The sequence below is a fragment of the Gossypium hirsutum genome, chromosome D13 (genome assembly GCF_007990345.1).
Source record: "Gossypium hirsutum isolate 1008001.06 chromosome D13, Gossypium_hirsutum_v2.1, whole genome shotgun sequence".
Taxonomy (NCBI): domain Eukaryota; kingdom Viridiplantae; phylum Streptophyta; class Magnoliopsida; order Malvales; family Malvaceae; genus Gossypium; species Gossypium hirsutum.
Genome location: NC_053449.1, coordinates 8,738,473 through 8,754,012, shown reverse-complemented (window position 1 = coordinate 8,754,012; position 15,540 = coordinate 8,738,473). Strand labels below are relative to the sequence as shown.

General features: G+C 34.0%; 1 protein-coding gene and 2 non-coding genes across 5 annotated transcripts; all 3 read left to right on the top strand.

Annotated features, from left to right (window-relative positions):
- The first annotated feature begins 8,746 nt into the window (after positions 1–8,746).
- On the top strand, positions 8,747–8,818 carry TRNAT-UGU (transfer RNA threonine (anticodon UGU)). Its single transcript has one exon. It is a non-coding gene; the product is annotated as a tRNA-Thr (tRNA).
- On the top strand, positions 8,813–12,287 carry LOC107919880 (superoxide dismutase [Fe] 3, chloroplastic). Of its 3 annotated transcripts, none has more exons than XM_016849294.2 (10): positions 8,813–8,976; positions 9,065–9,180; positions 9,365–9,454; positions 9,545–9,736; positions 10,489–10,660; positions 11,315–11,388; positions 11,474–11,500; positions 11,594–11,617; positions 11,702–11,874; positions 11,989–12,287. In XM_016849294.2, the coding sequence occupies exons 2-9, from the start codon at positions 9,115–9,117 to the stop codon at positions 11,825–11,827; spliced, it is 771 nt and encodes a 256-aa protein (XP_016704783.1). In that variant the 5' UTR covers positions 8,813–8,976; positions 9,065–9,114; the 3' UTR covers positions 11,828–11,874; positions 11,989–12,287. The 3 variants fall into 3 exon arrangements, with proteins under 3 accessions (XP_016704783.1, XP_016704782.1, XP_016704781.1); XM_016849293.2 differs by having other exon boundaries at positions 11,973–12,287; XM_016849292.2 differs by having other exon boundaries at positions 11,702–12,287.
- Positions 8,933–9,004, top strand: TRNAT-UGU (transfer RNA threonine (anticodon UGU)). Its single transcript has one exon. It is a non-coding gene; the product is annotated as a tRNA-Thr (tRNA).
- Positions 12,288–15,540: the final 3,253 nt, after the last annotated feature.

Here is a 15,540-nt window from a genome sequence, read left to right as displayed (position 1 = left end):
GGTTTTTTATGCATTTTAAAAATTCAAGTACCCAATTGAGTGCAAAAAAAAATTTAATTACTTTTTTTGAAAAATTTTGAGGGCTTTTTACACCCTTAAGCCTTCCAAATATAATCATACTTATATAAAGCCATATATTAGAAAAGGAAATATATATTATAATAAAAAGAATAATGCATCATTTTTCGGGCAAATTACCAATAAAATCTCCTTTTATTTTCAAAATTACCGAAATGGGACAGGTCTTAAATTAATTACCAGAATGGGTCAATTTCCCTCAAAACGCGTTCACGTCAGCGCATTGTCAGGGGATAAAGAAGGAAAATGCTTCCTTAAGGAAGCACTTTGTCCAAGTGGATAGAAAATGCGTCATTGACGGCGCGCTTTGTGTCCACGTGGACAAAGCGCTTCCTTGAGGAAGGGTTTTCCCCATGTCTGCTGTAACCCCCCAACGGCTATTTTTTTTACCGTTGGTAACCCCCCAACGGTAAAAAAAAACTATAAAACCCCATTTTATTTTTTCAGACTTAAATCATTTCCATCTTCAATATTTCAATATTCTTTCAAATTTCTCTCAAATTCCTCTCAAAGCTCTAATTTTATTTTTTTTTGAATTTATTTTTTTAAATCAAAAAATTTGATCGTGTTAGCAATGGCCGGAGAATTAATTCGTCTTGATGATAAACACATATCCATCGAACAAATGAAAATGGTAAGTGTTAAATTTAATTTTTAAATATTATTTAAGATTTTTTTCATTTATGCAAATTTAAATAAGTTTCATTTCATTATTTCTTATAAAAGTCTGTAGATCGTATATTGCAATGCTATATCCGTAATATATCTAGTCCTCCATCACCGTTGATAGAGAATTACCTACGGGAAGCGGGTTTTTGACACATGGCAACGATAGGCCGGGGGTGCAAGTTGGACCCGAAACTTATTAGTACGTTGATAGAGAGGTGGAGACCCGAGACGCACACATTTCATCTTCCATGTGGAGAGTGTACTATCACTTTGGAATATGTGAATTTGCAATTGGGATTGCCGGTGGACGGGTACGCAATCACCGAGTCCGTTCAATCTGGTGATTGAAGAGCGGTATGCTAAGAGCTTTTGGGTGCTATACCGGATAGTCAGATCGAGATAGGCTAGTTACGAGACATATTCTCAAAGCTGGATGATGATTCTACCGAACTAGAAAGAATACAATATGCTCGGGTATACATGCTTGAGATAATTGGAGGTTATCTGATGCCGGACTTGTCACAAAACCTTGTACATCTGAGATGGCTGCTAAAACTCGTTGATTTTAGAGCAGCTGGTGAATTTAGTTGGGGGACTGCCGTGTTGGCAACATTGTACCGGGAGATGTACAGGGTGATGCGACCGAATAAAGTGAAAATCGGAGGTTGCCTATCACTACTGCAATCATGGGCACAGTTTCGCTTTCTATTTTTATGTCCTCGAGTGAACCACCCATATACATTCCCACTCATAACGAGGTAAATTTTATATTAGATTTTACAATTATTACGTAGATTTAAAATATAATCGTATGCTAAAAATTTATTTAATAAGGTGGAACCATTCGGCAAGTTATGTTGGATTACTTACCTCTCTTAAAGATATACGGCTTCTATTAGACCAACGGTCGGAAGCACAAGAAAGTATTGAATAAAATAGATATACATAATGAGATAGTCGATTCGTATTTAGTATTTATTATTATGTATATAACTAAATTTCTATCATGTTCATATAGTTTCAATGGACACCATACGAGGATCCGGCAATTCGGGCAGTAATTCTGGATGAATACTTGCAAAATCCAAACACTTGGCTTGTGAATGTCCCATTGGTCAACTTTGCGATCGTGGAGATACACTAATCAGACAGAGTATTACGACAATTTAGATTCCGACAACTAATTCTTGTGGCACCTGAGGTGTTGGATGATCATCACAGAATCGATTTACGGTAATTGCATGCAGATTGGTCGAGATTCTGGTCACACTATATCTAAATTTGGGAAGATCGGTATGATTATATACCTACTCGGGAACCGATCATCGTTCCAGAGTTAACGTGTGTGCCGAAATATATGTCATGGTTTAGGATCCATGGCAAGCCATATTTACTGTCGGAAGAGAAGATGCAGTGGCAATTGTGTGTCCAAAGGGAACGACGTGGCCCTTTAAATCAAAGAAGAAGGGACGACAACGTAGACCCATCAACAACGCCCATACAATCACCAGGCCCAGCAACAGCACCTACATAGTCACCGGGCCTAACACTTCAACCGATGACACCCACAGTACAACCTTTTTAGATTATGCCAGATGTGTATCCTAGACATTTTATTTGTCCTAAATCTTATATGTTTTATTTTTCTAATTCTATGGCAAGTTGGAATGCATGACCCGGTTCATCTCCATTTTTGATTACTCCGAGTGGACCACTGATCTATAGGCTGTCGTCGCACGAGGGATTACACGAGGGGTCGTCGGGAAGATCTTCTTTTTACCAATCCCCATCACCTTATGGGTTTCAAACACCTTCACCATTGGTGATGCAAACACCTCTGTAGTCAGTATTTTATCAAGATGGGTCATCCTACCAACACCGACAACCAAATCCCCTATCGGAAGAACCAGAATCCCCGCCGAAGTAACCACAACCCTCGCCAGAAGCTGGACAAAGGAAAAATTCAGTGCGTAACCGTCGACGACCTCCATGTGGCACTGAATTCGGTGAGTACGGACATTGATTTTTATTTTAATATATTTCTACAAACATTTTGAATATTTTTATATTATTTCATGTAATAAAATAAAAGGTTGTTTTGAATAAAGTAATTGTAATTTACTTTTATGTTTTTAATAAAATAGAAATTCTTTTAAATAAGGCAATATTTTGAATATTTTTATATTATTTCATTTAATAAAATATAAATAATACAACATAGTTTTTTACAACAACTATCAACTATTGCGATTTCGACATGATCTACTTGTATGGCCTGGGTTCCTACACCATCTACACAACTTCTATTGATTTGTAATTTCCCGGATATCCATATTGTTACGTATTCTAGTCGAGCAAGGTTGACCATTTGGTTTAGTTTGCGATGCAATTCTTTATCCGGTAATAGCTTAAAGGGAGCAAGCAATGCAGACGGCCACTTATGTTCATCTGGGACTGGTGAGAATACGTGTCTTTAGACGTATATGTATTCTAATTTGTACACTTCGTCGACATAGCTCATGGGATCTAGACGGAGATTCTAACAAGCTGCAATTACATGAGCGCATGGATAATGAAGTGCTTCAAACATCCCATAGTCGCAAGTCATATTTCTCAAGTGTACACGATATTGCCCGCCAGTAATACCTTGGTGTGGTCTGTCAAACTCCGTCACACGAAACTATAAGTTGTATCGATCGTGACACACTGTGTGTATGGTGTTTGCCCGCGCCATCGCCTTGTTAATTTCTTGCAATACCTTCTTACACCATACATGGCCTCCCTGTATTTGGCCTGCATAACTCGCTGCTCGCTTTGAAAATAACACCGTTAAATGAAAATATATCTCTCGCACAATCGATGTTATCGATAAATGGCGTGTTCTTTTTAGAACAGAATTTATGCATTCGGCCAGGTTTGAGGTCATATGACCATATCGTAGGCCGCTGTCATATGCTTGTGTCCACTATTTGAAAGGTATGTTACAGAGGTAGTCCGCGCCTTCGTCATTAACTGAACGCAAAATTGCCAACATATTATGAAAACGGTCCTTACTTATTTCATACCCTGCCAATATAAGTTCATAGAATATTACATATCACTATTTCATTTAGAATAAATTTAAAATGACAAATAAAATTATATTAATAAAGACTAAATACATATGTTGGTCACTTATCGTCGTTCACTTTTAAATGGATATTGCCTGTAGTAGTTGGAAACAACGTACCTTAGGTAATACCGATAGTGTGTGCACTGCCATAGGCTACCCAGTCGCTAAATTGCAACTAGTATTCCGGTGCCCCGATCCAAAATAACGCAGATATCAAGTTAAGGGCACACATGCCTCCTTAACCTAGATAGAAAGAAATCTCAGTCATCAGCTGACTCTCCCGGTGTTATTGCAAACTCAATTAGAAGATTTCTCCCACTGCTATCCTGTGCTACTACTAGCAATAACCGATGGGTATATCTACCAAACATAAATGTACCGTCAATTTGTACCAATGGCTTGTAGTATAAAAATGCATCTAGGCATTGCTGAAAGGTCTAGAACAGACGTTTGAACAATTGGCATCCACAAAGCAATCAGTCGTTGTAGTACGAATGCTTTATTTTAAGGTTTGTTATGCAACCTGGAACGTATCTCTCTAGCACTTGACACCGCTGCCATATTTCATTAGATGAAGCGTCCCACTTACTATGCATCTTCTCCAACGCCTTTTGCTTAACTATCCAAGCATTGATGTAAGAGGGCGTGTACCCCATTTGGCTACGAATATTGGCAGTTAAGACCAGCACTGAAGTCCTAGGATCTGCCTTCACCGTGGGTAGTATTAAGCTAGCTAACATAGCTGAATCCATCTTGGGATGATCTTGTGAAATACTTGTCAACGAAGTACGTTAAATAATGCAACATTACATAATAACAGTATTATTTAAAAAACCTAAATACTATACCTGTAGCACATGTATGTGGACCTTTGTACTTTTTTATCTCCTACAACCATGTCTTTTTCCTTAACGAGGCGTAGATTTTTCATGACCATGTACCGTCTTACACTGCACACTTTGCCTCAAACTTATCAGATTTAGATTTAACCACGTGGTAGTTAACGCCGTTATTGATGCTATGTTGTTCCAATGCACCAAGAAAACTATTCTTATTGAAAAACTCCTCACCAACTTCAATTTCACCCGAATTCAATAACGAACTTGTACGATCACGCATTCTGTGTAGTAGATATGGAAACTCTATCGCATAATCTGTAGATAGATCGACATTATGCATGTGGGCTGAAGGCGAGTATACCCTAAATCGTGGATATTCTTCTTTATCTGAACCCCCTTCAACATCTTCATGTTTAGTTGGAATAGGCTCCAATTCAGAAAACAATGCAACTTCTGCACCATCGGGGCAGGGCTCTCAAGGTGGATCCACATCGGACTCATATTCTAACTCGCCATCATCTGCAATGTACGAGGTCCCCTCACCGGTGGACGTCGTAGGGAATACATCATTCCTTCTTCTGAGCGTTTCATAACGTCTTCAATTGAATGTAGATTGTCAACCACTAGAAGTTGATGTCGTTCCCTAGTACGTATTTCTAGCACCAAACATCGACCCATCGAGGTGCATGTCCCATCCACTGACGGAGTGTTGTGCAGGGGTTATGTATTCCATACCGCTACCAATCAAGGGCAGTTCCGTGTTTTGTAACCCACTAACGGAGTGTCGGGCAGGGGTCGTGTATTCCTCTCAAATGGCAGTCGCAAATGCATCATTTAATGATGCAAATTGTACATATAACTCAATATAGGATGCTCCACTAGCGAGATGAGTCTGCACCATTGCCTCCAAGCTACGAGCACCTTTGATGTCGAACCAGTCATATGTCACCAGATCAACAGAAGCACAAAATCGATACCTAATAGACAAAACTTTTATTGGCATCGTTTCGAATATTGTACGTCTAATTGTTTTACGAAGTTCTGTCAAATCTATGTTCTAGTTAAAAAACAGTGGCACTGTACCGTTCTTGGTGTGACGAACCTCACCATCATAGTAAATAACAGCACTAATACGTTCACTCGTCTTCAATTTCTATCCTTCTTAGCCTCTCTAATTTTTTTTGCTGTAACTTATGCAACTTGAGAAAAAATTTTGGCTCATTTATAGCCTTAGGCCAAATAGGAACTACTGTAGCAAAAGAGCGTCCACGTGGGAGCTTCTTTCAGTACTTTTGCTGACATTGCATCCTGCTTAAAGCGTTTTTGACACTATTTACTCAGAAACATCTTCTCAAAATTATTTTTTCAGAAACTACTGTATCAAAAGAGCGTCCACGTGGGAGCTTCTTTCAGTACTTTTGCTGACATTGCATCCTGCTTAAAGCATTTTTGACACTATTTGCTCAGAAACGTCTTCTCAGAATTATTTTTTCAGAAACTATTGTAGCAAAAGAGCGTTCGCGTGGGAGCTTCTTTTAGTACTTTTGCTGACAATACATCCTGCTTAAAGCGTTTTTGGCACTATTTGCTCAGAAACGTCTTCTCAAATTTATTTTTTCAAGAACTACTATAGCAAAAGAGCGTCCACGTGGGAGCTTTTTTAAATTAACAAACCATTTAATTAAGTAACTCTAAACCCCAAACCCTAATTTATTTGATTTTTCCTTAAAACCTTAAACACTAAACTCTAATCTAATTTTTTTAAAATTTATAATTAATTTACTCAAGTAAACCCAAACCCAAATGTATTTGATTTTTTCCTTAAAAACCCTAAACACTAAACCCTCATCTAATTTTTTAAAAATTTACAATTAATTTACTCAAGTAACCCCAAACCCTAATTTATTTGATTTTTTCCTTAAAAACCCTAAACACCAAACCCTAATCTATTTTTTTAATTTATAATTAATTTACTCAAGTAACCCCAAACCTTAATTTATTTAATTTTTTTTTCTTAAAAACCCCAAACACTAAACCTTAATCTAATTTTTTAAAAAAATTTATAATTAATTTACTCAAATAATCCTAAACCCTAATTTATTTGATTTTTTTTCTTAAAAACTCTAAACACTAAACCCTAATCTAATTTTTTTAAAATTTATAATTAATTTACTCAAGTAACCCTAAACCTTATTTTATTTGATTTTTTTTCCTTAAATCCCTCAAATCTAAAAAATCAAAAACCCTAAAATTCTAACCCTAATTGTAAAAAACCCTAACCCTAAAAACGAGAAAAATGTTTCCTCAAGGAAGCGCTTTGTCCACGTGGACACAAAGCGCGCCCTCAAGGACACGTTTTCTGTCCACGTGGACAAAGCGCTTCCTTGAGGAAGCGTTTTCCTGCTTTATCTCCTGACAATGCGCTGATGTGGACGCGTTTTGGGGGAAATTGGCCCATTCCGGTAATTAATTTAGGACCTGGGCCATTTCGGTAATTTTGAAAATAAATAGGCTTTTATTGGTAATTTGCCCTCATCTTTTAATTATAGAATAATTACGATATAGCAATTAAATAAAAATAAAGTTAGTAATAACTATACCTTTAGATTTGGGGTTAGGGTTTAGAGTTCAAAGTTCTGAATTTGGGGTTCAGAGTAAAAAAATTACTAAAATTATATGTCAATAATATGAATTTTTTTTTTGAAATATCATTAAATAATTGGAAAGGAATCATGGATAATGTGGTAAGAAAGGTTCATACACACTATCAATATTCATTTGTGATAGATATTATATCAACCCATACAACACTATCAATATTCATTTGTGATAGATATTATATCAACCCATACAAATAGGTACAAACTTTTATAAAAGTTAATTGGTTGTAAATTAGTAAACATAAGTAGATTAATTTAACAGTAGTTATGCGTTTGGTAAGAGTATCATTTTTATGCATGTTTTAGTAAATGAATTAGTAATAAATTAATTTAATTGGTAATATTTAGTCACTCTCATGACTTATTTTTAGTTAAAAAAAGATTTTTTTTTGCTTATTTTGAAGATATCGTATTTTTTTATAAGAGTTATTAGTCATCTTTTTAATTTCAAGTTTAAATTTATAATAATTATTCTTTATTTTGTGTTTAACTAATGTAATACATATGTAATAATTAACATATTTTGCACCGATGTACAATGGATACATTCATTGGAAATGAGTGTATTTTTGAGGAGATTGAATTCAAACTCTCATACGTACAACATAATATTTTTGTCACTAGACCAAGAGATTACTGGCAAAAGATTGTATTTATTTGTATAAAGTATTTTTTATACAATTTTAATTATAATTTTTTATTATAATTTCAATACATATTTATTAAAATAATTATAATTAGTTAAATTAAAAAACTTATACTTGACTCCACTAAGTACATCTAAAGAAAATTTTGACTTATCATGTATCCGCAACTTACATGATATCTCAAAATTAATATGACTTAATTTATTATTTTATAATGACTTTATTTTTAATAAAATTACAGCCTTGTTACCTACATGAATATTAAAACTTTAGTGACTTAAAATGTAAATCACATTAAGAAGTTGGTTATGCGGTTTTTGAATTATTCAAATTCACAAATTTAACTAAAAGTTATAATTAGTTTATTATCCACAAATTATTAAAATATCATTATTTAAGTTTAAATTTAAATTAAATATTATTATCTATCAAATATTTAAATCAATTTTAACATATTTTCAATTATTTTTTAGATATCAAAATTCGTAAAATTTTAAATTCACATCCAATAAAATTATTTTTATGAACATTTTACAACTAATGCATTTAAATATTCGAATTTGAATTCACATTTGTTACCCAAAGAGTCAATTTGAATATTATAATAGATATCTGAATAGCTATTTGCAGCTGCTCTAAATATGGGTAAAATTTAAATCTGCAAAAGCGACAGATTGGTCAAAGCCATCGTATGGTTGAGTTCTTTGTCAAATAAATGTTTACGTTGGAAATTACAGCAAAGCCCTTATAGCTCAGTGGTAGAGCGCCAGTCTTGTAAACTGAAGGTCTGTAGTTCGATCCTGCATGGGGGCAGTTCCATTCTGCAAAATCCGGCCGGATTTGATATCAGAATGGCCATCGTATTGTTGAGTTCTTTGTCAGATATGTTCTTAGATTTACATAAAATTTAAGAAGGCATACAGCAAAGCCCCTATAGCTCAGTGGTAGAGCGTCAGTCTTGTAAACTGAAGGTCTGTAGTTCGATCCTGCATGGGGGCATTTCCATTTTTTTTTCAATTTTTTGGTTTAGTAATATTGCTAATTTATTGTCCAATCCAGCCCTTTAAGCGCTTAGAGCAAGAAAACCCACAGAGAAAGGCAAAAAAGAAATGGCTTGTCAGCTCCTGCTAACCGACTTCACTCTCCCTCTCAAAAGCCTCAAGCTTTCTCACTCGGTTAGTCTTCCTTTTTTTTTTTAATTTACATAATTACATGTTTATATTGTTTTTCAACTTCAATCTATTGTTATATATATATATATATATATCTGTATTTTCTCAATTCTTTCTGGAAGTAAAGTTACGACTTATGCCCTTTCTTCCTCACTTGTTTTGTGCACTGTTTACTGATGTATTTCAGGGTCGGCGGCTAAAAGGAAGGTCCATTGGCTCACAAAAAGCTTCCACAACTGTTGCTTACTATGGCCTAAAGACCCCTCCTTATAACCTTGTCAGTGACCCCCCCTCCCTTTTTTCCCCTTTCCCTCTTGTTTTAATGAGTATTTGCAGCTAATTTTTGGAGATTGTAAACTACTTGCAGGATGATTTAGAACCATATATGAGTAAGAGGGCATTGGAAGTGCATTGGGGTGTGCATCATCGTGATTTTGTGGACAACCTGAATAAACAGCTTGGGAAAAGTGATATACTGTACGGCTACACCATGGATGAACTTGTCAAAGCAACATACAACAATGGGAACCCCTTACCTGAGTTCAACAATGCAGCAGAGGTATGGAAATGCCAACTGTTCGTCTTTAAATTGTTTGTTTGTATTGGATATGTCATTCTTATTCAAATATTATTTGGTTGAATGAAAAAGCTTGGGTCTCTGCATCCATTGATGAGCAAATTGTAGGAACCATTGGCCCTAGGAGTTTATTCCTAGAGTGAGTTTATATAATTTTTCTGCTCGATATGTTACTAACATCCAATGTGTGTTAGAATCATTAACCATTATTTGTGTATCAAAGTTAAACTTTTAGGCTTTGTTTGGTACAATGGACACAAAATTGGAAAGATAGAAAATTGAAAGAGTAGAAAAAACAGAAAGATGGAAAATATAATTTTATTTCTTATGATGTGCTTAGAAGTAAAGTTGGAAAAATTGAAAGAAAAAAATAATTTTTTTTCTGTTTATTGCTTGGTAGGGTTGAAAAATGAGAGGAAAGAAAATAAAACAATTGAAAAATGCATAATTTTGAACCAACTTACATGTCTCTATCATTTTCTTTCCTCTTATCTTTCCAATTTGGAATGACTTATTTTTATGCATTAGATGGAAATGGTATCTCTCTCATTTTTCTTTCATACCAAGCACACTCAAAATTTATTTTCTTTTTCCTTTTTCATTCTCTTTCCATCCTTCCACTTTCTTGGTCAACCAAGCACACCCTTAATAATTTAGTGTTAAAAAGTAACTTTTTTGTCCATTGAAGTTAGAAAGATCTAATGTAGGATAAACACTTGAGCTTACAATTGCAGGTGTGGAACCATGACTTCTTTTGGGAGTCGATGCAACCTGGAGGTGGGGACAGGCCCAACCTTGGTTTACTTGAGCAGATTGAAAATGATTTTGGGTCATTCGCAAACTTTAGAGAGACGTTTGTGGAAGCAGCTCTTTCACTTTTTGGCTCTGGCTGGGTTTGGCTCGTTTGTAAGTCTTTTTCTCTAGTTAATTTTTGTTTGATTATTGATGGACTAGCTTTCTTTTCTGGTGTAAACTCGGGGGTATCCCAAGCCACATTGGACATGGGACGAATGCCTGTCAGGCCGGGAGTGACTAAAAGTCAAGCCTTCCTAAAAAGTGTGTTCCCGAAGGTTCAAACTTGTGTTCTCACCCCTACAGGGGAATGGCCTCTACCACCTCAATTGACAACTTCTTGTGTTGATGGACAATCTTTCATGACAGAAAAATATTGTTTCATCCTCTCACCGACCCTTTGCTAGGTGCCTAGGTCTCGTTTCCATAGCTTGCATTCTCCCTACATTAGCCCCTGTATATTTTTACCAGTAGGATGCCTATGTGTCAATATATCACTTAGTTTGCATGCTTTCCCTCATGATTATTATATTCTCCTTGCTTCTCTTGCATGATTTTCTTTCTCTTTTTTAAAGTTGGTATGGTTCAGCGTCAGTTATTGAACTCCCATGGGTTACATGAAATAGTAGCTTTAATGTTCGGTGAAAAGTGATAAATAATCCATTGGCCCAATTGCTTCTACTTGACAGTGATAGCATATAATTGGAACATGATATGTTTCTTAAGAGTTGGCTCTGCAAATAATTTCTTTCATTTTGATTGTTTCAGTGAAGAGGCAAGAAAAACGGCTTGCAGTAGTAAAAACGTCGAATTCAATCAATCCGATTGTGTGGGATGACATTGTATGTCAAGTGTCAACCCTACATATTCATATCTGTATTTATTTATGTCCCATAACTTAATTTAACCACAACTTCTTTGGTGCAGCCTATCCTTAATTTGGATATGTGGGAGGTAATCTCTTTGTTTCTCTTTCTCTGTCCGTTTTGTGGAGTCATATTATGGAGAGAGGGAGATTAACTGATTCTTTTTTTTTCACCATTGCAGCATGCTTATTATTTGGACTACAAGGTATGCTACTCGATCTACACCGTCTATTTTAGTCCAATGCAAGATATATTCTTGAAATTGCCATGTTGTCATTCTTCTACGCAGAACGACAAAGCGAGATACATAAGCACATTTATGAACCACCTTGTGTCTTGGAATGCTGCAACGATACGCATGGCACGAGCAGAGGCATTTGTGAATTTAGGCGAGCCTAAAATTCCCATCGCTTGAAAATAATCTCGTCTTGAAGCTTTAACCCCCTGACTAAAATGCAACCGGTAAGCTTCTCACTTTAACTAAGAGAGTTACAGTGGTCATAGGTTTTCTTGCTTGCGCTACATCACGAAGTTACTCGAACCGTGCAAATTAACCGCAGCCCACGTTTGCGCTAGGGGTTTCAAACCTGATATGAGCCCAATTGCAAGGTACGAGATACGAATGCGACATAAGAAAGTATGGGATTTTTGCTAGTTTTTAGGGTAGGGGGTCCTTTAAAGGCCCACATCAAAATCCTGGGTTAATGTTCTGCCATTGTACTAGATGTAAAGTAGGGATAGTCGGTTGGGATCCGGATTTAATCCACTTGATTTGTATAATTCTCTTTGAAATGTGGCATCTGACAAATTTGAGATTCGATATTTAGTTCATCTAGTATAAAATAAGATGCATCCACAAGCATGTTTCAATTTGATTCCTTGTGCAATCTAATAAACGTTTCACATGCTGTGTATATTTAAGGGTGACATGAAAAATTATGATCCACCATTCACCAACTTTTATTGGTACCATATGCCATATCATGATCACAGGAAAGAGCTGATTCCTTTGTTAGAAAAAAAGTGAAAACCTCACTGTCTTTGATTTTATTCAAAATAAATATATATCGGTGAAAGTACTTGTCAAGTCCTTCTATTATAAGGATCTAATTACATTAGTTCGAGTCAATCTACTGTTGAAATGAATCAAATAAGTTTAAATTTTAAAAGAAAATTATTTTTCATTTGCTGCTTAAACCTAAACAAAAGATTGAGATTCATTTGATCTGGTCGCAATGATAGCCACAAAAATAAATAAAAATCAAGCTATATTGATTCTGGTTTTTTTCCCCAGACGATTACAGTCTTGCCCTAAATCTATAATGTCCATTTCCCATTTTTTCAGAAAATTATTTAAGGTTAACTCCACTCAACATCTTCAAGCTATCATCTTAAACTTTTAAATGTTTTAATTTAGTCGCAAGATAACAGTATTATATCAATTATAATTTTTTTTTTGGTATAAAAAGAAGGATTAAACCATAACTTTAACTATACGTAGCCAAGTTACTCCAGAATAATCATCATATAGTGATTGTAGGACTTTATCAAACGATTGCATGAAAAAGTACTTACCCACCGGTCTTGAGATTGCCATTGATACTAACCCATCAACTACCTTGTTACTCTCTAAAGATACGAGTAACTTTAACAATTCAAGGAAGTTGTAACATGTTCTTAATAGTACGTGTTACAGCTGAGTAATGCCGATCAACTATATTTTGTTAGTTTAATTGTCGTTTGTCAATTTAGACATTAAATGTTAGTTTGGATATGATTTTAAAACATGTTTATTAAATTGTTAATGTATATAATATATCTACCACATCGAAAAACTTGGGTTTGATTTGTTAAAAAACAACCCTCAATAAAATTTAGGTGAGTTTTTTTTTTACATAGTAGACACAGACGTATTTACAGTCTAATGCAATTGTTTTAAATATGCCTTGTGTTGGATTTGAGCTGACATTTACCGTCCAAGCTAATGGTTAGGATGGTTCAAGTAGTTGATTGATACAATATTTTGATACTTTGAGGACTCAATTAAAATATTTTAAAGTTTGAAATAATTTTAGAATCTTGATCATAGTTTAAAGATGTATAGTGCAATTAATCCATACATGATAAAAATGCCCAACCATATCAAAATTTATAAATATAAACAGGGAAAGTTGAATCAATTTGGAACTAAGCTCAGCTGCCCCATTACTTGCAATTGATGGATGAGCTTTTATAACTTTTTGAAGGACATAAGCCAATAAAGAAGGGGGCAATGACCTTTACTAGAAACCTTTATTCTGAACCAACTTTTTTTAAGGCCAAAAACCAGTAGAGTGGGACCTTTCAATTCCCTTTTTTTTGCCATAAACCATGTACATGAATGATAGCTCCTATCTAATGTCTACATTATCCCATTTAGTTTTTAACTTGAAATTTCCATGGATGGAAGACAATTTGGCAAGTCTCTTTCCTTTATACCAAATGGAACACTTTAACTATGTAAACCAACAACACTCCCCTTTAAAACTTTAATAATTGAGGTTGTTTGTCTATCACCCTTTCTTTATCTTTTTTTTTAATATCTACTTTCTTTTTTACCAATGAAAATTGAGTGTGTATGTATATTATATCCATGGAAATATCTTCACAAGTTTTAGGATTTGTTTAAAAATTTCAAAAATTTTAGTTTGATTTGAGAAATTCCAAAAACTTTAAAGAGGGTTTAATAAAAGTTTTCAATTTTTTGAGGATTTAATTGAATTTTTAAAATTTTAGGAACTTAATAAAATTTTTGGGAATGTCTCATTATTGTTATAGGTTCTTTTCATATCAGTTATTTTTTTATAGAATGCCTATAACTATCTATAACCCCTTCCCAACCCTTAAATAGGAAGATAATGTATTTTAGTGCACTCAAACCCACGTCCTCTTACATTGACAACAATGTTGATGTCCATCAACTATTTAATATGTTTTTTAATATAACATTTATAAATACATCTCATTCTAATTAAATTTGTTTATCTTAAAAGTAAATGGATTCATATGATGATAAGTTCAAGAACAATGTTTTGTAATGGAAAGAGTTTGATTTGAAATTGGATATTGGATATTTGATTTTTTATTCTTATTGGATGAAATATTGTTTTCAAGCTTGAAGTGATTTCAAGATATAATTTAATTATTTTGATCTATTCAATTAAATTCAATTACTTGAATTAAATTTAAATGTTTTTAAATAAAAAATTTAATACATGTCATGGGTTGACAAGTGTTTTAAAATATTAAAAAAAAAATACATGATAATTTTTAAGATAGTTTATGAAATAAAAATAATACATTGTTAATGTATCAAATATTAATCTCAAATATATTTTCATTTAAGAAAATTTAAAACTTATATATAAAGGGTTAAAAAATAATTTAATAATATAATATACATAAAATATATATTAAAAATAATTTTTTTTACTAATCCCAAGAGTTGATCAAATCTAATATTAAGATGTTTGAATTTAATTTATTTAATAAATACTTAATTCAATAATTATCGAATCAAATCTAATATTTTTTCAAAAAATTTAAACTATGAATAGCTTGCAAATAAATGATCTCATTTAAGCACAAAATATCAGTGCAGTCCTGCATCATCTCTAACCGTCCGTCTCGAATTGGACGGTCTAAATTGAAATATGGGTAATTCCTTTGATTCCCTCCACGGTTTCTGTGCGAAATTTCTTGGTTCCAATCATTTTGTCACAAAACGTCTGTATTGACAAACTTGTCCCTGCATTTGAATCTACATATTTCTCGATAAATCGAGATTTAGTTTCCGAACTTGATAAATATTTTATTTTGATTTCTAAAATATTTTGAGTTCATATTAGTTTCGAAACTTTCAGTAAAAAATTATGATACATGTATTGGGTGTACTTAATATGTCTGAGCCTGCCCCACCGATGTGATAGAAATGATACTTTCGGATGGATGTAAAGCTAAGCAAATTGCTTCCGCTCCAAGAACAGAAGATTGTGTTGGTTGTAAGAGATGTGAATCCGCTTGTCCAACGGATTTCTTGAGCGTTCAAGTTTATTTATGGCATGAAACAACTCGAAGTATGAGTCTAGC